Raw genomic sequence first — 23,613 nt, 5'->3', positions numbered from 1 at the left:
CGCTGATGCTTCGCTTTTATAGCAGTCAATAACAGAAATGCAACCTTTAAAAACATACAATGGCAAGAGGCATACTGAATACACTGTTACTGTATAGTTCTTTTTTTGTTTTTCATTCCTATTTCCATCTTTATGGTAAATGTGTTAACCTATTGTTCCTTAGTGTATATCATTGATGTTAAGATTTAACTACTCTAGTACCTTTCTAATTATAACCTTTTCACCCAGTTCACTAATCTTTTGTGCAATTCATTTGCACATTTTCTTAATTATATGTGTATTTGTAAAATAAGTACTGCTTATATGCAGCAATTAACCATTGCTAATTTATTACCTAAATTACTGTATCACTGATCAGTGAAGTGACCTATCTTTCGAAGCATATTTTTGTCTTGTGTTGTTCAAAAGGCATAATAACATTAGAATGAGACTGTTCCCATTTAATGATGGAACTCCCACTAAAAAAATTAGAAACACAGATTATAAATTTTAATTATTACATAATCCAAAAGTGATTCATGTCTGAAGGTGAAGGAAGCATGGAAAGCATGAAAATTCTGGAGTAATGAAATTCACAAATCTGATAAATGGAATGTGGCAGAACAGTAAAAACTGCAGAATTTATTGACAATGCTGCTGAATATCTGTTACTGCTTACATTCCATTTGCAGTTTATTCTTCAGTCATCACTGATAACGTTAATGATTATGAATGAAATTAATTATTAAACGAATACGCGTTTGTCTACCATTCAGAAAACTTCAAACAGAAAGAGCAAATCAGTAAAATGAAAACCTGCAATTAGTGATAAAATGAACACCTGAAACTAGCGATAAAATGAAAACCTGCAACTAATAAGAAAATGAAAAAAATTATCTGAAATTCTTTTTCTTATAAGTTGTTCATGTCCCAGAAATCTGCCTCCAGTAGTCAAAACAAACTGCATTCTAACCAGTAGTAGATATAAACATAAGTAGTTATTTATCCCATTTAGGACACCCAAAATTACTATATTTAAGGAAGAATGAAAATATTTGATGTAATCCATCTTGTTTAAACATTTCTTATCAGTTTAGACATTCAATTTTTTAACATTCCCTCCACAGTCACAAATTTTCAGATAGTATTAGTATTGGCCGCGTGGTGCAAGAAAGCCTATGGCTTATGCTGCACTAGCCAAAAAAAAAAAAAAAACGAATAAAACAATGATAAAAAAACAAAACAAAAAAAACTAATAATTAATAAAAGAAAGGAAGAAGAAGAATCTTTATTGCAATGCTTAGAATGATAATTTACATAATATTAGTTGCAACAGCCCGTCACGGCACAGTGGCCAGGGGTTAACATTGTACTACAGAGACATTACTGCCTCAGGAACCAAAATACATAAATAAATAATAGAAACGATAAATAAGTGCAAAAAAAGTACAGGAAAATGGAGAAATTACTTTTGTATCCTACATATATAGAACATTAAGTGAGTGTACAATCATTTGCTTCACAATACATACTATAAGGATATACATTGAAGTGCATAAAAAAGTACATAGTTCTATGGGTTAAGAATATACATTGCTCAAGAATCAAATTATAATAGTAGTAGCCTTGGCTACCCCACTGAGTATTCCTTTCCTATATTGTCTATCACGACAGAACTTATTGAAGTCAACATCTATGTCCTGGACTCGAGATAGCATCTGCTGAGGAAGAAACCGGTGTGACAGATGAAGGCGCCTTTGCAGAGGACATAACTGGGGGATTACTCGTAGACATGCCAGTGGGATCCTCCATGCACAGTTTTCCAAGAAGGAGGGGGAGGAGATGAGACTGGTCATGAGTTTGACTGTTGTGACGAGCCCTGAGTGACTTGAGCCTTGGGATGTTAAGTGCATTGGCCATATCGGTGGTCCGGAGCTGTGGAGACAGACTAAGTTTGTGGCACGCCCACTTGAGACACCAGTACTCAGATGAGAAAACTGGTTTGATGGTAGAAGGAGATCCAGATGCCCAAATCTCTGCAGCACAGAGAAGTGGTGGATACACTATTGTTGAGATGTATCTCACCATGGTGGATTTGTCTGTTAAATGGTGCAGATGTTGCTGTTGTTGTTGTTTTGGTTTTTAGGAGCATTAGCAACTAAGGCCATATTGCTCCGGGGATATGCGGTGGCCATTCCCTGACCTTTCCGCATCCTCCGTATTTGGTGGTGACGGGTTCGAACCCTGGTCTAATCAAGAAGCGTGTGCTACGCACGGTTGCTCCTTCCCACCTGGCTACGGAGGTGCCTTGCAGATGTTGCTTACATATCCATCTCAGTCTGGCGGCTTTTGTAAGGAGTACGTCTTTATGCTGGCTGAAAAAAAGCTTTGGATCATTGTTGTTGTTGTTGTTGTTTGGTTTTTAGGAGCATTAGACAACTAAAGCCATATTGCTCCGGGGATATGCGGTGGTCATTCCCTGACCTTTCCGTATTTGGTGGTCATGGGCTCGAACCCCAGTCTAATCAAGAAGCGTGTGCTACGCACTGCCGCTCCTGCCCACCGGGCTACGGAGGCGCCGCTTCGGATCGAAACTTATTCCTAGGTCAATGTGATGTTGGACAAGAGGGATGGGGGCTCCATTAAGGGTTGGATAGATTTTTGTTGGCTATTTCTTTAACGAGAAGACCATGATTTCTGACTTCTCGGGATTGATACGCAAACCAAATTGTTTGAGGTAGATACCTATTGAGGAGAGAGTGGAGGTTAGTTCTGAGACTTGGTGAGGGTTTTGGCTTGCTTTTATTGGCTTGAGTACCTTTAGATCGTCAGCATAAACCAGGATATTTAACTTTTGGATTACCAGTGGAGCAATAAGGGTGGTGAAGAGGAGGCCAGATAGCACTGCCCCTTGTGGGACTCCAACTGAGATTACTTTGCGGTATCGTGATTTATCTACAGATAATTTGACTATTCAATTATTCAGCAGATGTGAGGAAAGCTAAGATGTCTCCTCCTATCTGATAGTGCTTTTCTAGTAGTTTTAGGAGAGATGGGATGTGCACGGCATCAAATGCAGATTCAATGTCTACGTAGGTAGCTGCCAGCTCGTCTCTGTTCTCAAAGGCTGTGAAGATTCTGTTAGTTGTTGCTAGAAGGTTGGTCACAGTTGATCTGTGTGGGAGTGCATAGTGGATTTGTGGAGGATTGTCTGGCAGGATTTGCTTAGTGTGGATCGGAAGCAGTATTTTTTCTAGCAGTTTCAATAGACAGGATAAATTTGAGGTCTGTCTGTAGTGTTTCACAAGTGATGGAACTCTAATTTTTGGCCTTGGTTTTACGAGGTATTCCTTTCGTTGCTGTGGGAAACAGTGCTTTGTGAGCACTGAGTTAAAGATATGTAACAGAGGTTGCACGATGTAAGGACTACAGCTCTTAAGCATAAATTGCAGAATCCCAATCAAGGTCCAGTAGTAAAAGTTGCTGGCAGTGAGTTGATGGCATTAATTAATTCTTGTCTCGATATTATTATGGTTGTCAATGGGTCAAAACTGGTGTCAGATGTTGGTAGCGAGGGCTGGTCTTCTGGGTTGACAGTGGTGGTAAACCTAGGGATGTAGTCAAGCCAGCTTTGGGGATCAAGTTGAGGGGGAAAACCTGAAGGGGTATCCTTATATGGAACTTTCCCTGTGCGTATGGTCCTGTCAAGGTACGATTTGAATTGGATTTCTGGCGGTTAAACTCAGCTTGAGCTCTAGAGTAGGCAATTCTGTCCGTAACGTTGTGAGACTGCTTCCATAATTTATGTAGATGTTGCTTAGGGTTAAATTGCTTCTTCAGGTTGTGGGACCACCATGCTTTAGAGTAAGGGGAGATTGCGATCTTTCTTGTGGCCGCATAGCTTTTTACAGATATAGTCCAATTGGTAAGGAGGGTGATGGCTAACTGGACATCGCATGACTCGAGGATCGACCAAGGGATTAACGATGCTGCCTCAATGCATCTGGGTATGTTCAGGAATGTAGGGCTGACGTGTGACATGGTTTTGTTCTGCCAATTTGGAAGATGGCGATTAGCTGGTAATTGAAATAGCATTAAAAGTGCATCATGGTCAGAGTTGAGCACAGTCTCTAGGGTTTTATCGATGATGCATGGATGAAGGCTAGTATTAGATCAAGTTGGTTAGGCCCACGAGTTGGGAGTTCACTGACAAGGCAGAGATCTGCGGTAAGAAGGTGAGAGAAGAACAGTTGCTTTAGGTTATTAAGTTGAGGGGGTAGATTGAGGTCACCACATATGATGCTTATAGTGGCTGGTTGCAGCTGGTGCAGAATCCAGTTTGCTACTTCAAGGATAAGGTCCTGAGATGGTGATGGGGGCACATAGACTACAGTCACTTGAAGTACAGTAGATTGGCACTTGAGTTTGACAGAGGTAGCTTCAAAATCTTGCGATTCACTTGAAATGGTAGAGACCAGATGAAGAGGCTTTGTCTATAAAAGATGGCGGTACCCCCTCCCCTCCTGTTATCTCTCGATGTAAAGGCAGACCCTTAACCAGCTGGGACAGTGATCGCAATACATTCTTGACGGAGTTCTAGCCACGTTTCTGTGATGCAGAGAAGATCCAAGTGTGCAGCTAGGAGTAACTGCTCTAAGGCATCGATTTTATTTCTGATGCTATGCATGTTTTGGTAAAGTAGCTGAAGCGTAGCAGTCATAGGAATTCTTACCAAGGTCGCTGGCCTATAATATTTATTTATCAGTGGCTTATGGTTGGAGCAATTTGTGATCCTGGTTGGGATAGTCATGTCCATTTGGTTCGGAGGTGCCATGCATGCATGCATGCAGGAGATGAAGACTGGTTGGTTGATTGAATTTTATTGCGCATTAGCTTCTAAGGCTATAATGCGCCAAGACCAGGTCTTATACAGGAGATGAAGAAGATTGGTGTTTATTAGGGGGTACTGGATATGTGCGACTGAATGCACTATGATCATATTCTCGGCCTGGCAATTTAATAACAGGGTCGTGTAGGAGTCAGCTAGTTGGCATCCAGTGGTTCTTTGCTAAGGCTGAGGAGGGTCTATCTCAGTGAGAGGTCTCATAGAATGGTCGGATTATCGTTCCAATTGGCCACATAGATGGGTGGGATATTTTATTGAAGTCTCTTGGGTTGCATTCCAGTTTAAAAGCTGCACAGTTATTACTTCTGACTGGCAGCTGCTTTACAGAAACACGTATTCAGATATTTCTTCTTCAACTACAGCTGCGACTTGGGTGGGGTCATACGAGGATCTAGTTTTGAGACGAAGATACTTGTTCTTGCTTTTGTAGGCTGTTTTATTGCACGGAGTCTTGATGTGGCTGAGGTGCCCATGACAAATAGGCGTTCTCGCCTATTTGTCATGGGCACCTCAGCCACATGACAGGTGGGAATCGTTGAGTGGGTTCGGGGCAGATAGCTGGAGGAGTCTTTTTGTGCGCGATGCGAGATCTGCCAGTGACTTTTGTCCAGGTTTAAGAATTATCGTAATGGGTATGCTTCCCCCATGGCTGGTTGGTATGGGAGGTAGTATCGGAAGAGTTGCGGACCTCCTTACCAAGGGGGTACATGATGTCTACAGGTTTTGGGCAAGCATATGACAATATGGATTTGCCAGGGAAAGGTTGACTTCTTGTGTGATGCAATGATGTAATAGATGGTTGGGAGAATAATGAGTGACACTGGAGCTGTTGAGACATCATATGATCAGGGCATTCCCTTCGTTTGCTTAGCTGTATGTTGTGCAGACTTATATGGTTATTGAGTGCTGGCTGGTTACTTCCTCTGAGGATTGAGGTGGTCTGACTAGTTTGCAATGTGCTTTCTTGGGATTCCATATTGTCACGGTTCTCCGTTTGTGTGGGCATATCCGGGGTGCACAATTCATTGTCTCTCATCATGTTGTCTCTCATCTCATTTTATATTGTAATCTGTTCGGCATAAACTGAGTTTATTTTTTGGAAAATAGCATCGTAGCTATCATTGTCCGTTTGATATACCATTTGTAGGTCCGATGTGGTTTTGTCTGATTTATCAGGTGCGCACATGGACATGGTGGTTTCGTCAACGGTGTTTGCTACTATGCAACTCACTGGGTTCTCACAACTCCTATTCATTTTGGCAGGGTCGGATGTGAGGCAGGGAGTGCATTGCCATGCATTTTGCGTTATCTTCTTGAAAGTTTTATGTGAAATTCCGGCAGATCTTAAGCAGTAACATGAGTTGCAGGTAATACATTTGATATTATTTTTAATCGCTCTGGGGCACTGGCTGCAGGTCTCCGAATTCTTCATTTTCGCACAGGCTGACAAGATTTTAAGTTATAGTAAATTATGCATGTGAGGGAGTTGGTTAGTTAGTTGCTGTTTCACTCTTGTGAGCATACTTCCTAGCCAGAAACCTTCCAATTAAGGGTTGATGGTAGATGGTTTTAGATGGATTGCTCCATACACAGGTAAGCTTAGTAGTTGGGGGGGGGGGATAAAGAGACTTCAAACAGATATGCATGAGTTTTGTTCTTATTTAGCGTAAAGGCGTGGCAGAAGATCCGTTGACTATATCCGGGTCACACAGCTATATGAACACCTGCTCAGGGCTCGAGATGTGTTACCTTTTAATGATTGAGGGGGAGAAGTGCCCTTAGAGATTTAGGTCAATGGGCTTAACAGGAGCTGCATGCCATTCTATCTAGTCACAAACTACAGGAATAATAGAGCCACCAAATTAGGTGCCCATGGCGTTATACGTTCCGTCTAGAGGTATATCGTATACATTACCGTTGTTATTTTGGTGCTGATTATTTAAAATTCTAATAAATAGTTACCTGGTGACATTCAGCAGCTCCTGGTTTTATCTTCTTGTTGCTCTCCTCTTGTGGGTCCCATTGATAGTAAACAGTAGGCGTACTTTAAGTGGTACCAATATTTTTGTTGATTAAAGCGGGAGCTGTTTCCCTTAGCGGCCGCACCGACAAAAGTCAACTACGGAAAAAAAAGCCAACTACAGAAATTAAACCTATCATCCTATGCGTTTCCCTCACCCGAAGGTACTATCCAGATGACCTTTGAATTTCCCCAAACTGTCTCTACCACCCATGTAGGCAACTTATTCCAGTAATTTATAACTCACTGGCTAAAATAAAACTTCCTGCAGTCTAATCTAAACATCTCCCCCGTAACTCGAATTTATATCCTCTAGTTCTAGCATCATTTATAATCTTGAAAATTTTGCCCTCATTCATTTTACTGATGCCTCTCAGAGCCTAAAACAGATCACCAGGTGAGTTACCCGTCTTTGCGCTCTTTCAAGAAGCTCGATGTCTTTTTTAGGTATGGTCTCCATATTTGAACACAGTATTCCAAGTGAGGTCTAACAAAAGCCTTATATAATGGGATTATCACGTCCCTATCTCTACTTGCAAAAGTTCGATAGATCATCGATAGGACACCATAGGCCCTCCTTGCAACCTGTTTACAATGCTCAGAGAATTTCATGTCTGACCGTATCATAACACCCAAGTCCCTTTCCTCCAGTACTGCATTTAGTTCGACTCCACCAAGTGAATAAGTTATTTTGGGATTACTGTTTTCCAGGTGTAATACTTTACACTTTGTTGGATTAAAGCATAGCTGCCATTTTTCTGACCATTCCTGAAGTCTATCTAGGTCTCTCTGAAGAAGCTCAGCTTGACAGTGATCACTGTCAAGCTCAGCTTCACAGTGATCAACTACTCTACCACTTTTAACATCACACCCTCTATTCCTTCTTCAATGTCGTTTTATGAAAATTAAAAACAACAGTCCTAATACTGATCCTTGGGGAACCCCACTTCTTACATCAACCCAATCTGAGGAATAGCCATTTATCACAACCCTCTGCCTCCTGCCCTGAAGCCACCCTGCTATCCATATAAGGATTTTCCCTGTGATTCCAACCTGTTCCAGCTTATAAAGTAACCACTCATGTGGGACTGAGCTAAACGATTTGGTGAAATCCAAATAAACAATGTTGAAATTATTCCCTAAGTCCAGCTGTTGAGTGACCCTGTCAAAATAGCTAGCCAGATTAGTTAAACATGATTTTCTCTTTACAAAACCATGCTGAGTGTCCTTCAGAATTCTATTTCTATCTAAGTGATCCTGAATTCCACCCTTGATCACAGTCTGCACGCTTTTCCCTACTACTGAAGTTAGACTAACCGGCCGGTAATTTCCCACTTCGCTCTTAGAACAGCCCTTATGTATTGGAGATAGTTAGCACTTTTCGAAACCAATGTAATCGCTCCTGAGTACAGTGATGCTCTCATGATTAGCCTCAATGGTTCAATGCACTCACTTGCTGCCTCCCTTAAGATTATAGGGTAAATGCTATCATCCCCAGGAGCCTTACTCTCCTGTAGGCTCTAAAGTTTTTTCATTAAATAAACTTGTGAAATTTCAACATCATTAATTACATTTTTTTTCAACTTCACTCCCAGAATTTCTCATTGACGTGTAGGATTTTTCATCTGTAAATATCGATGCAAAATAACTGTTGAGTTCATCTGCAGTGGCAGCTGGTGTATTTAATACTATCCCCTTTCCCTTACATAAAGGTCCAATCTGGTTTGTCCTGCTCTTCTTAGCATTTATATTTGTGAAGAATTCATTATCCTCCCTCTTTGCTCTGTTTGCTAGCGATTTCTCATAAATTGCCTTTGCCTGTTGCTCCTTTTCTAGGCTCTTTTACAGATCATCTTGTAGCTGTTATAGGCTTCAGTACTTTTTATTGTTCTGTAACTTTTCCATGCCACCTTTTTCTGCTCAAGTAATGTGGCAATTTCACTATTCATTCAACTTGGAACTCTCCTCATGGAGTATTTTTTTTTATGGTAAATACGCAGTCAAGGCATCTGTGATTAATGTTTTAAAAGCAAACCACAGTTCAATTGTATTCGTTCTCTGTGCGATATCTACCCAGTTAATAGAGGCCATATAGCACCTTAAGGCATCATAATTTCCTTTTCTGAAATTATAACCCATTCCTTTGCCTTTTACTACTGCTATCTCTCTTTTCATCATCCACCATAGAACTCCGTGATCACTTCCTGCTACTGGTTCCTCTACTGCCAGCCCTGTTATGTCATCTGATTCATGGGTGACGATGAGGTCTAGGACATTCTTTTCTCTAGTACTTTCCCTGACATGTTGATACAAATAACAGTCATCTAGTTGATTTAAAAATTTTGTTCCCCATATCGAGTTTCCTTCCCATTTACTCCAATCAATTAAAGGCAAATTGAAATCACCCATAATAAGACATTGACACTTACTTGCCCATTCCATTTGCATGTAGAGGCTTTCGTCATAATCTTCACAATCACCTGGTCTGTAGATTACTCCTACTCGCATTATACCTTTGTTTCCAACTATCTCACACCATACAGATTCTATACTAGCACATGAAATGTCTAAATCCGGGAAAGCTTTATTACTTTAGTAACTTCAGTAACAAAGTTTTTTAGTAACTTTAGATACTTTAGTAACAAAGGATTAAAGGTAACAGCTATCTATTCTATCAATGTATTTTTTTTATACAAGCAGTGGCTATTAACGAATGAGACTGTTATAAAAAATATATATATAATGAATATTTTGTAACTTACAACTTATCTCCAACAAAATAACTGCCTTGGGCTTGTACATACACTTTCAAACATTTCTTCCTTCTAAGTGCAGAAACATTTATGGAAATCATCTTTTGTAAGCACTTTTTGCACTTGAATCTATTTTTTCTAAATATCTTTAATGAACTGCAAATGGGTTCCCTTAAGTATCCTTTCAGTTTAGGGAAGTGAAAAAAAGTCACAAGGGGCTATGTCTGGTGATTAGGGTGCATGTTTACACACAGGAATTTGTTTTTTGGCCAGAAACTGTGTGCTGGAGCATTGTCTTCAAAGAGCATCCAACCATCCTTCTGCAATACTGGTCTCTTCCTTCGAATTTTTTCACACAGTCTTGTCAACACTTTAATGTAGCATGTTTGACTGACAGTCTGATTTGGTGGCATATTCAGCCATAATAATTCCTTTAATATCAAAGAAAACAAGAAGCACAGTTTTCTTTTTTGATTTTGACATCCTTACTTCTTTTGGGCTGGGAGATTTGTTTTGTTTGGGCTAGGGGAATGTTTTGTCTTCCATTGCATTGTCCGTCTTTTAGTTTTTGGGTTGTACTGGAACAGCCAACTTTCATCAAGTAATTGCAGTACTCAATGTTTGGATCATCTTCAATTTTTTTCAAAACATCTTCACAAATTTGGGCTCTTCTCATTCTTTGTCTTTATACAAAATTTTTGGCACCATCTTGCTTGGCACTTTTCTCATACCTAAATTTTCAGTTAAAATTTGTCTGTTTCTTTGTTGATATTGAGTTCTGATGCAGCAATTCTAATGCTTAAATGACAATCACTTCTAAACTATGTATATAAATTTGTTCGCAGCTTGAGGCTCTAGCCCTAAATGCGCCTTAGTCCAATCACTTCTAATTAATATCCTTACCTGGTCCACATATTCATCAGTTTTCATGGATACTGGATGGTCTGGTCATTTGTGGTCTTCCACATTCTCTCTTCCTTCTAAAAACCTTTTATGGCATTCAAATGTGCGAGCTCTTGTCATAGTATTTTCTCCATAAATTTATGTAACAACTTATAACTTTCAGTTGGTGTTTTCTTTAGTTTTGTTTAAAATTTGAGGTTGATTCATTTTTCAATTCTTTTGTCTGTCATTTTTCCGGCAAACTGGAAAAATACAAGATAATGAAATACTGTCTCACTGCAAGGAGAATGAGTGTGTTGGAATGTAACTTAGCAGACAACAAGGGAATGGTTCAAGTTTAACTGCAGCATCTTTGTTTTATTGGTCATGCTTTGTGTGTAGTGGCTGCACATGCAGTCTAGTTATTTAGTAGCGCCACATATTGTATTGACAGAGGTTTTTTTTAAAACTCTGTTTTCCATCACTTTTAAAATTTAAATTTTATAATGAAGGGGTTATATATTTATTTCTCAGCTAGTGCAATTAACATAAGTCAATAATTAACAATATTCAAATGTACTCAAATTTTTATTTTAATGCTTCAAGTTCTATGAACACTGGTATCATCATTATATGAGGTAGGTTTAAAAAGTTCTAATAATGATGGCATTGCAGTATTATCAATTTATATGATAATACTTCCTTTGAGGAACTCTCCTTTCATGCTATGTACTTTTTCTGGTATCGATATAATTCCTCTCAAGCAGTTTTGGAAGTATTTTTTGTGGAATTGAGAGTATAGCATCCATCTGAACCTTCCAAATTTCTTATCTACAGCCTTTGAATAACATTTTAATTTGTCCAAAGAGGTGGTAATCTCACAATGATAAGTCAGGGTAATATGGTGGTGGTGGTGAAGCACTGGGCACTCACCTGTCTTCCACTATTTCATTGTAACAATCAAATGAGGTCATGCTTTATTGTGAGGCAGAAATCAATTCTTGTCAGACATCAGTTAGGTCTTTATTTTTGGGTAGCTACCCACAGATGGCACAAGATCTCAAAATATATGTTTTGCTGACAACTCTACCTTCAGGGAATGGATTCGTAATACACACTTTCTGTATTAACATAAAAAACACCAAATTTCATCCCAAAAGTAGCAATTCTCTTTAGGAAGGTGGGTACATTCTCTCTCTCTCTCTCTCTCTCTCTCTCTCTCTCTCTCTTCCACCCCCCTTCCTACCATTCATGTATAAGTCAAGTTGCACAGCATAACATGTTTAGGTCTTGTGCCAATACAACATGGCATTAATAAAAAGAAATATTTATAGCTGTTGAGTTGTTACCCACAGAACACTTGTGCCACAGAGATACCTACTTTTGGCTTATGTTCATTTTATAAGCAAAAAGTAGGTGTCTGTGTTGAAAGAACCATGTTATCTGAATAGGTGTTTTGCCTAGTTTCTTACATCACCACAGCTACTTTGAAGCACTCTGAACTTAAATATCATACAATGGCGTATGAAAATAGGACCCTTCCAAAATTGGTAGTGCTTATGTAGTGATTAAAGCATGTCACTACATAAGGTTACAAAAGGTTTGTCATTATGCACATGCATGATCAGTAAGAAATTCTTCTAAAACTTTTTTAACCTATCTAGCCTATTAAGTTTTGGTATCAACTATGAACATTAACATAAATACCTAATAGCTCTAATACAGTGTGGAAGCCAAGGACCCAAACTTTCTCCAAGGTGAAATTTAGACCAGGATCCCAATGACATCTGATGATGCAGGGAAATGTAGTGTAACGAATCTGGTAGTAGTGCAACACGTATTAAGTTGCAAAGGTGGATAGTTACATTCATTGTCATATTCTAATAAGATAAAAAATCAAAGACAAAATAATTATGCATTATATTATAAAACACTTGCACTTGCTCTAAATACATAAATAAGTAACACTAAACTTAGTAATATTAACAGACAAAAATAAGTCAGTATTTTTTAAATTTAAAAACAAATGGCTTACATGATAACTTACTTAAAAAGAATAGGTCAATGTTGAAAAAAAAAAAAAGTTGCAAATTAGGGTTAAATTTGAAAGTGTCTACAATTCTGCCCAGACACAAGAAGAGGGAGTGAATGATGACAGCCTTTTCAATCAATTCGGCTGTGGAGATATTGAATAATGCTCCTGGGGTAGAATTTTTCTCAGCGTGGTCTGTGCTTGTTAAAAGGAAAGACTGCTTCTACAAGGGATGAGACATACTTATTAAGAAAGGGTGCAAGAATATTTGTTGATGCTATCGAGGCAGAGTTAGGTGGATCGGAAAACAGCAAGCTTGGAGAGATACACAAACTACTACATTAATAATAACCACAGTCACAGGTGAAAGTGATTCCCAAGATGCTTCTATTGGAACAAAGAGCAGCCTGAAAAGCAAGATGCTGGAGATTTCAAGGGCTGCTGGAAGTCATTATGGAACAAGAAAATACATGAACTATGTTAGGGTCACAAAGAGTAATAACAGATGCATATATACTTGCATGTACTCCAATACTAGGAGAATAGTAAATAAATTTGATGAATTTGAAGTGATGGTAAAGAGATCAAATGCGGACATTGTAGGGATATCAGAGACACTGTGTCACAGATATAAGGGATACAGAATTTGAATATCGGGAGTACAATATGAATAGAAAGGACAGATAGGATAGGAGGGGGGGGGGGTTTATGCTCAGTTAATTTGATTGGTTTGTTTGTAGGCTTCACGGTGCAAGAGCACCAAAGGCCATAATGCACCTAACTTGGCGAGGGCTCTTAGTTAAGACATATAAAATCTAAAGCAATGCATCCAGTTGACATGGGTGACAAGGGGTGCAATGATGAGTCAGTTTGGTGTGATATAAGAACTGAGAAAGCAAAATTGAGAGGAGTGTGTTATTTGATGCCTAATGACTCTGATGAGTACTGTGAACAACTGTACAATGAAATAAGAGTGGGCCAGTAAATCAAAGGTGGATAGTTACATAGTCTTATAACAGGCGATTTTAACTTTCCAGATATTGACTTGTGGTCACTTGCACACTAGAAAGTTCGAGAGGCAATCATAGAGAGTAATAATCTTGATCTGATTATCAGCAGTGATTATTCATGCATTAAGAATCTGCAGATAAAGGAACCATTAAGCGGCAGTGATCACAGTGTACTGATGTGGGATTTACTGAAAGATGTAGCTAAGATATATATAAGGGAAGGTTTTTTGCTTTTGTAAAGGTGATCAAGAAATACCTTTACTCAGACAGTTTTTAAATTCTATACAGTGAGACCAACTAATAATGTTACCAACAGCAAATTTTAAACAGGAAGCATTCAGGTAAAAAATCTACACATTTCATAACAACTAAAAATTACTATTCAAGGTTTACATCTAAATGGATGTCAGGTGAACTAATAAGACTTCTGGCAAAGAAGAAAAATTGCATGGGATGCAAATAAATTATCAGGTGACACACAAGCTAATGGTAGATATAAGCTAGTCTGTAATCATGTCACAAAGGAGGTTAGGCAAGCGAAGGTAGAACACAAGAATTCTTTGGCAAAGGATGCAAAGATTGCTTTAGTTACGTATAATCTAGAAGGAAGGGGATGAAACCAACTGGTGAACATGATATCAGTGGTTCAACTGCTGATCCTGGTCAGGTTCCTGAGAAACTGAATGAGTATTTTGTATCTACATTCACCCATGAGGAATTCTTTAAGAAAGTTGAGGGCAGAAGTTTATCGAACACTAACATAGAGCTAAATAATTTTCGAATAAGAGAGAGAGGAAAGTGGAAGCAAAATTGGTGAAGTTAAACATAAGAAAGGCACCTGGGGGTGGATGGGATCTATCCAATTATATTAACGGAAGCAGCAAAGGAAGTAAGCAAACTCTTAGCCATAATAATGAGAGCATCCTATAATGCAGGGGAGGTCCCAGCAGACTGGAGATGTATCCCAAATTCACAAAGGGGATCAAATGGTGACACGAGTAATTACAGAACTGTTAGTTTAACTTCTGTTTCAGGGAAAATAATGGAGTCACTGGTTAAAGAAGTAATGCAGTATCATCTAGTCAAGACTAAAGTTATACTGCAAACACAGCACAGGTCTGTTAAGGGGAAATCTTGTCTGACTAATTTGATTGGATACTACAATATGGTCACAATGGAATTGGATGCAAAAAATAATTTTGATATCAAATACAGTCAGTCCTCGTCACAATAATTGTGTTCCTAAAAATCCTCGTGCAATGCAAAATCGTGCAATATAAATAACAGGCCCTATGGGAAAAATAGGGTTAGGTGCCGACCACCCAAGACTGGACACAAACATTTGTAACCAAAACATTACCAAACACAATAAATAATTGTAATAAAACGCTTCCGTATTTTATTACAACTATTATGTAATAAAATATTGCTAATGCTTTTGCTTCTATTGTAAGCAAACTTGTTCTTTGTTTGATCTTCTATCCAAACAGATGACAGCAGTTCCATCTCTTCCAATTCTTTGTGTCTTGATCAAATGGATTTTATTACACTTTGGGTTGTTCCTGCTATGAAAGTTGTTTTTATTTTCTCTGCATTCTTCTAATTCTCGGCGTTGCCCCATTAAGCCTATAGCACGTGCAATATCGCATGGTCTTTCATTTTGCTCAAAGCGTTTCACAATTTCATATTTTTTCTCTATCGACACAGGTGGACTGGCCATCTTTGTCGCCTTTTTTCACTTTCTTATTCCAAAGGTGTTTTTCCTTCTGCTTGGAAATTTGCTCATATCCAGCCAGTTCCTAAAAAGGGTGACAAATCCCTCCCATCCAATTATCGTCCCATTGCAATTACTTCTACTCTTTCTAAAGTAATGGAGAAATCAATTAACCGCCAACTCTTAAACTACCTAGAAACCTTCCGTCTGATCAACGATCGCCAGTATGGATTCCGTCAGTGTCGATCCACTGGTGATATTCTGGCTTATGTTACCCATTTATGGACTAATTCAATGGAAAGGTTCGGTGAAACGCAAGTAGTTGCTCTTGACATCTCAGAGGCTTTTGATCGTGTTTGGCATAAAGGTCTTCTAAACAAGCTTCCATCTAATGGTTTGCCAACTGTTTTTAGTAATTGGTTATCCAGTTTTCTCTCTGATCGCTCACTGAGGGTGATGGTAGATGGCTCTCTGTCTTCTAACTTCTCCACTAATGCCGGTGTCCCCCAAGGTTCAGTTCTTTCCCCCACCCTTTTCCTCTTGTATATCAATGACCTTCTTCCATTGACTGGAAATCCTATCCATAGTTTTGCCAATGATAGCACATTGCATTCAACTTTCCATTTTGAGAAACCTAATGCTCAATTAGCCTTCCTGCTCAATCAGCTTCAAGTTCTCGAAAATCTGCTGCCAATTCCTTAAATGCCGATCTTCAGGTAATTCTCCAGTGGGGCAAAGACAACTTAGTTGATTTCAACCCTTCTAAAACTCAGTCTTGTCTTATATCTCGCAAAAAGGATTCTTCTGCTCCTATGCTTATCTTTAGTGACACTCCGATTTCTAGGCAAAATGATATATCTCTTTTGGGGATTACCCTGATTTCTAATCTCTCTTGGCACAAGCACATTACAAATATTGCTTCCTCTGCATCTAAAAAACTTGGTTTTCTCTTTCGCTCTCGACATTACTTTTCTTCCAAACAGCTGCTCACTCTGTATAAATCGCAAATCGGCCCTGCCATGGAATATTGTTCCCACATCTGGGGTGGTGCCCCCAAAACCTCTCTCAGGCTTCTTGATTCCATTCAGAAGAGGGCAGTTAGGTTAATTAATGATTCATCTCTAACAGAATCTCTCCACTCGCTTTCTCATAGACGTTCTGTTTCTGCTGCATGCCTCTTCTACAGATACTTCCATGGGCACTGTTCTTCTGAATTGGCTTCTATAATTCCCGCTCTCTCTTTCAAAACAGTCCGAACATGTGCCACCACCAGCCAACATCCATTTACTGTCCAACTTCAAACCCACAGAACCAACTTTTCATCTTCCTCATTTATTCATTCAACTGCCGTTTTCTGGAACAACCTTCCTTCATACGTATTTCCTGAAAATTACAATCTACAGAAGTTCAAGTCCAATGTCAACAAATATCTTCTTTCGTCTTCTCAACCTCCAACCCAAGCACGGTACTAAGTACTACAGGTTCTAATACCTCTCGTGTTTGGGGTTCTCATAAAAAAAAAAAAAAAAAAAGTTGCTATTGTGGATAAAGGGATGGCTGAGTTGGAGAAAACAGAGTGGTAATCAATGGAAACTGCTCTTCATGGACCAAAGTTATTAGTGGAGACTCCCAGGGTTCAGTGTTGTTAGTTTCTATATTTATCAATAATACTTGATAAATATAGAAACTTTGTTAGTTTCTATATTTATCAATGATACTGATGAAGGTATACTGGGCTTAATATCCAAGTTCGCAGATGATACAAAGGATGGCAGGGTGGTTAATGCAGTAATGACAGTATGATACTGCAACAGGATCTAGAAAAGTTAGGCAGATGGGTTGAGAAATGGCAACTGAAGTTTAACATTGAAGTTTAGCATTGCAGTAACCCCAGAGTAATGTAATAACTATATGGTACCACACTCAGGATAGTAGAAAATGAAACAGACCCGGGGGTAATTGTGCAGTCTGATATGAAGTTCTCTGAGCAACGCAGGCAGGCAGGCTGCCAGGATAACTCATGTGGTTTAGTCAATGATATACAGCAATTTTGCTAGCAGGGATATGGAGATGATTATACCATTGTATAAGGTAATGGTCAGGCCACATCTTGAGTACTGCATGCAGGTCTGAAGACCTCATTTTAGGAAAGTTTTACAGCTGGTGGAACGAATACAGAGAATGGCAAAGAGATTGGTGAAGGGATCAATAGGGGCTCTTAACCAATTGCAGCATCTAGAGACTAGGCATCTATGAGGTGATCTGATTGAGGTGTTTAAGGCTTTGGATGGTTTGAGAAAGCTGAATGCTGATGGGATTCTTCCTCTAGCTCAGATTATGCACATGAGCCAGCATAAATTCAAGTTGAGGAAGGACTGTTGCAAAATAGATGTACAGAAGTTTGCCTTTACCAGCAAGTGATTGATTGCTGGAACAAAATTCAATATTTATTCCTGGAATAAATTCAAGGATTTTTTTTTTTTTTTTTGGCTGATGCTTTTCTTTCTTGTATGATATGCCACTTCCAGTGATAATGCTAATGTGAGAAAAAAAAAAAAAATGCTGTTTTACTGAAATATGTGAACTTGAACAAAGCAATGGTGATGATTCCAAATCTGCTGTTTGCTATGCCCTGTCAAGTGTTTCCCAAACTGAGTTTTGCAGAGCCTAGTGGCTCCATGGAAACTTTCTCTAATGAATAACATTCTGTAATTAATAAATTTTAAATAAATATTATTATTGTCAAAGGTGGTTTCTCCTATAAATCAAGGCTTTATTGCTTGTACTACATGTGGCATGTATACAGAAATTTCTGCAGATGGACAATGTTGAAGGAGATGTCTTTGTGTGTACCAGATGCAGAAAGAGTGACAAAATTAGGCAGAAATTTGGTATTTTTATGGATAGGTTTGAGTTCTTGGGAAAAGGGTCACTCTGCCCTCAAGTAAATTAAATCATTGGGTTATCAAATACTAAGCTGGCCACTTCAACACTAAGGCTTACCCTCGTTCATATTGCTGAATAACAGATCACTATGAGAAAAATACACTGGTTCCACAGGAGATAGTTATTCTTGGTAACTCTGTTTTGAGGAAAGAGAAAATACTTTAAGCTAAAAGGATAAGTGGAATAGGTAGCGGAGATTCCACTACCAAGTTACTTATTTTCCTGCACAGCATTCAACTCAGTCACTTAGAAGTTACAGTATAAGCTAGAACATGTCAGAACCTTGGGTAAGATTCTAAGGTGGATCAGAGGTTAGCTGCAAGACATGAGGCAAGAGGGTTGTGATTAATGGCTACCAGTGCTTTTTTTGGGACGATACGTAACAGTACGGCGTACCAGCACCTTTATTAACAGCGATGTTCGGATGCAGTGCACTTCAAAATTTGTAATATTCCAGGAATAAGTAGGAGTCGCTTCTCCCACCCTTGTCACAACAACTGGAAACACTCAAATAGATAACGTTTTCGTTAGTTCCTCAGTTTTAGGCCAAGCTGGTGTGCTAGAAACATTTTTCAGTTACCATAAAGCCTTCTATTTGAGATACTACACTAACGACCATTCATGACTACGGACCCTTCATCCTGAGTGCCCGGCACTCAGTAGTTGACTGATTTATTTACTTATTTTACTAAAATATACTTATTTTTTTATATACTTGAATAAAAAATTTATGCTTAATAAACTGTGTTAATATACTACATTTGCTGTTCTTAATCCAAAAAAATTACTACTAAAGGAAATATCAGGAAAAAAAAAAAATATCAGGAAAAAAAAATTTTTTTAGAGTACTTTTCATATCCTTTTAATTTTCAATTTTTCCTGATAGAGTACCGGCACCTTTTTTTTACAAAAAAAGCACTGATGGCTACTCAGATTGGTCTTATGTTAGAAGTGGGGGTTCCCAAAAGAGAACAGTTCTGGGCCCACTGTTGTTTCTGATTTTCATAAATGATATTTATGAAGGGGTAGAACGTATGATGCAAAATTTGAAGATGATGCAAAGATTGGGAGAGTGATTAATGATCAGCATCAAGCAATACTCATTCAGGTTGACTTGGAGAAGCCCAAAGGATGGTTATAAAATTGGCCGCTATGTTTAATATAGTAAAATGCAAGGCAAACAGCAATCCCAAAATAACCTACACGTTTGGTGAACAGCAATACCCCAATAACTTATATACATCAGGCAAACATCAAATACAAAATAACTTATACGAGGGGTGATAAAGTTTTTAGCCCAATATAGGTTGCAAAAGTTTTGTGAAAAACAGTATTACCAATCTGTGCTGTGGCTCTTCTTGTGTGTTCACAGAAAATTTCAGGTTTGTGACTACATTCTGCTCCTTTACAAAGGAGTGTTGAAGTGTGGGAGGTGAATTAAGATGCTGACTGTTGATCAAATGCCATCCAATTATTGAATACATTCATTTAAAGGGAATGTTGCTGAAAGAAATTCATGAAGACATGCAGCAAACATTAGTGGAATCTCATTCTTCATACACCATGATCAAAAACTGGGTTTAAGAATTTAAGCAAGGATGAGACAGTGTCAAAGATGCATCCCACAGTGGAAGGCCATTACCATGTCAGCACCTGCAAATGTGGATGCCATTCATGACCTGATCATGCAAGACCACAGAATAACATTGAAGCACATTGAGACACCATTCAATGTCTCCCATTACTGCACTCATGATATTATAGTGAATGCTTTAGGAATGAAGGTTTCTTCGAGGTGGATCCCTAAAGCACTGAATGCAAATCAGAAACAGGAAAGAATGAGACATTATTACGAGATTCTGCAGAATTTTAAAGCTAATAAAGCTTGGTACTGGGGGGGGGGGACAGTATGTTACTACGGATGAAATATGGTTGCACCACTTTGACCTCGAAACAAAAGAACAATCAAAATAGTGGAAGCATCCCTCTTCTCCCCATCATAAAAATTTCAAGAGCAGACGTTGGCTGAGAAAGTCATAGCACCCATCTTCTGGGATGCAGAATGAGTGATTGATTTCCTGGAATGAGGTGCCACTATCAATGCTGAGTGTTATTCTAACCTATTGAGACATTTCTGTGAGGTACTGAAGCTCAAGAGGTGGGGGAAATTGGCCAAAGAATGCATCGGTGCACACAGCATATGTGACTCAGGTAACACTGCATGACTGTGGGTTTGAGTTATTACAGAATCCACTCTACTCAATGGATTTGGCTCCATCAGACTATTTTCTATTTCTAAATCTCAAAAACACTTGAAAGGACAGAAATTCAACAGTGACAATGCTGGGAAGGATGCAGTCGGCAACTGGTTTGAGTCAAAATCATCTGAATTTTATTTGATTTGGTTATAAAAGCTAGTGTATCATGACAGAAAGTGTGTTGACTTAAGAGGAGGGGAGGGGGGGCTATGTTGATAAATAAATGGGTTTTCACAACTTTCCAGCATTTCTTCTATGAGTGGCTAGAGGCTTTTCAACCTCCCCTCACACATTTGGCAGGGTTGGATTTAAAACAGTAGAGGAAGAAAGGGATTTGGGAGTTACAATACAGCTGAACATGAATATCCCAAAAGGTGTAGACAGATGGAAAGGATAGCACATTGTGTCCTATTGATGATTTATGAAACATTTGCTTGTAGAGATAGGGAGATCATAATCCCACTGTATTAGGCAATTGTAAGATTCCACTTTGAATACTGTATCCAAGTATGGAGACCTACCTAAAAAAATATATTGAGCTTCTTGGACAGGTTCAAAGACAGGCAACCCACTTTATGAGAGCTGTAGGTAGTCACCAGCATGATAAAAGATTTTAAATATGTGATCTACAGAGAGGAACCTGAATGAGGTCTATAAGGCTCTGAGAGGGTATAGTAAAATGAACAATGGAGAAACTCAGAGGTCAGCTAGATAGTTACCTACAAGAGGAGGGAAACACATAGGTTGTTAATTTTTTTTTTATAGATTTATTTTTTATTTTTATATTAATTTTATTTTATTTATTTTTTTTGGCTGGCAAACAATACAGTGGCCAACCAATATTCTTAAGCCTAATACCTATGGGTTTTACAGTGATGCATATACTAACCCCAGGGGCTCACATCTGGTGAGTATGGGCTTGGCACACCCAGGATCCTGAGCTGGATATCATCATTCTTCTCTTTTTTTGGTGATTCCCTTCTACTTTTGATTCTCTCTCTCTCTCTCTCAGGGTAACTCGGGAATTTTTTTTTGGCTGGTGCAGCATAAGCCTCAGGCTTCCTTGCGCCATATAGCTAATAATAATAATATGAATAATATGATTAAACACAAGCCACTGATAAGTAAACATTAAATCCTCTTTAGTGCAGACAATTCATATGCCATAACAATTCGATACATACTTTCCACAGCAAACACATACCACAACTGTGTACAATAAAACTGTAGGTTCCAACAAGCAAAGAGTTAAAGTCAAATAGTAAATATTTCTTGAAGTTGATAGTGAATGACCATGACCTTGTCTTTATATTGTTCAGCATTTTGGAACTAATTCTAAGGATAATCTATGATATTATTATTATCATCATTAGTTATATGGCACAAGGAAGTCTGAGACTTTTGCTGCACAAGCTAGAAAAAAAAATTCCTGAGTTACCCAGAGAGAGAGAGAGAGAGAGAGAGAAGGGAATCACCAAGAAAGAGAAGAATGATGATATCCAGCTCAGGACCCTGGTTGTGCCAAGCCCATACTCACCAGATATGAGCCCCTGGGGTTTATGTCAAGCATTTGTACCGTTCTGACTAATTACACTGGAATTTTCAAAATAAATAATTTTCAAAATAACAGACACAATGTCTTCTTCTACTTGCTGTCATTCATTGGAGTTCTGATGTATTTTAGTGACGGGTTTAGAACTCTTGGACCATGGATGTTGGATACATTGGATCGCTAATGGTTTTCCTCCGATGTTAGAATTCAGTTATTTTCGTTATTTCGCTATTTTCATTATTTTGAAAATTGATTAAAAATATAAGACATACTGAGCCTTGCTGGTCTTTAATTTACTAACTATATTCCACTAGAATATGCAGCCTCTGCTCTTTTTGTGGCTCTCCAAGCATGGATCCAGGTAAAAGTAAACTTTATTAAGAACAAGAGCCACAGCTTTATAAAAGAGACCTGCCCATTGATTGAAATGTGCACTCTTATATGTTTACTAAACGACAAGTTTTTCAAGAGTGGATAGCTGAACGGGCAGATTTTTCATATGAAGTTTTGAAAAGTAGAGAATTTTTAAGAAACAACAGGATATTTAACTAAATTTCAAAGTTCAAAACTCAATTAATTGACATTTCTCAATTGATTTGAAAAAATGAGCAAGTGAAGTAAAACAGATATCTTTATCCTTTATAAAGTTTCATAGGCAAGAGATGTAACTGCATTGCAAACTTAATGTTTTTATGCATATGATTTAAGAGTTTTCTATACGATGGAAAGTCTTATGAAACCACCCAACTTTTGTATCATCTTCAAAATTGGACGTTAAGCCTGACATGACTTCAGTAATATCATTAATAAATATAGAAAACAACAATGAGCCCAGCACCGAACCCTGGGTGACAGTCCATGAAGAGCAGTGTCAATTAATAATCATTCTCTGCCTTTTTCACTCAACCATCCTTTTATCTATAGCAGTAATTTACCCTTAATACGCAAGCTCCAATTTGTACAGCAATCTTTTATGTGCAACAGTCAAAAGCTTTCCTGAAATCAAAATATATGACATCAAAATCAAAATTAATTTTTGCATCCAGTTCCTTTGTGAATGCATCATAGTACCCAATCAAATTGGTCATACAAGATTTCCCCTTAACAAAACCATGCTGTGCCTAAAGTATAATGCACCCCTGTCTGGATGGTCCTATATTATTTCTTTAACCAGTGACTCCATTATTTTCCCTGGATCAGAAGTTAAGCTAACAGAGCTGTAACGACGCATGTCACCCTTTGATTTCCCCTTTGTGAATTGGGAATACATTCATACATCTCCAGTCCATGGGGACTTCCCCTGAATCCAAACACATTCCTCTATTAATATATTTGGATAGATCCTATCCATCCCAGGTGCCTTTCTTATGTTTAACTTCAACAATTTCTCTTCAACTTTCATCTCAGTTATTACAAAATCATTTTGCTCCCTGTTAGAACTTGATAAACTTCTGGCAATGACATCCCTAAAGAATTCCTCATGTGTGAATGTAGATGCAAAATACTTATTCAGTTTGTCAGCAACCTGAGCAAGATCGTTAATAATTAAACCATCGATATC

The 23,613-nt window shown here is 38.4% G+C and overlaps 1 protein-coding gene across 1 annotated transcript in view; it reads right to left on the bottom strand.

Moving 5' to 3' along the window:
* Sec5 (exocyst complex component secretory 5) overlaps window positions 1–23,613 on the bottom strand; it is a 444,876-nt gene that overhangs the window by 184,800 nt on the left and 236,463 nt on the right. Inside the window, exon 15 of the mRNA XM_090380740.1 lies at window positions 12,248–12,420. Coding sequence (XP_090236866.1) covers window positions 12,248–12,420 — 173 coding nt within the window. The remainder of the gene's footprint in view (window positions 1–12,247; window positions 12,421–23,613) is intronic.

This window comes from Mastigoproctus giganteus, chromosome 9, assembly GCF_048544385.1.
Source record: "Mastigoproctus giganteus isolate SK-2022 chromosome 9, ASM4854438v1, whole genome shotgun sequence".
NCBI lineage: Eukaryota > Metazoa > Arthropoda > Arachnida > Uropygi > Thelyphonidae > Mastigoproctus > Mastigoproctus giganteus.
This window is presented reverse-complemented; position numbering and strand designations above follow the sequence as displayed.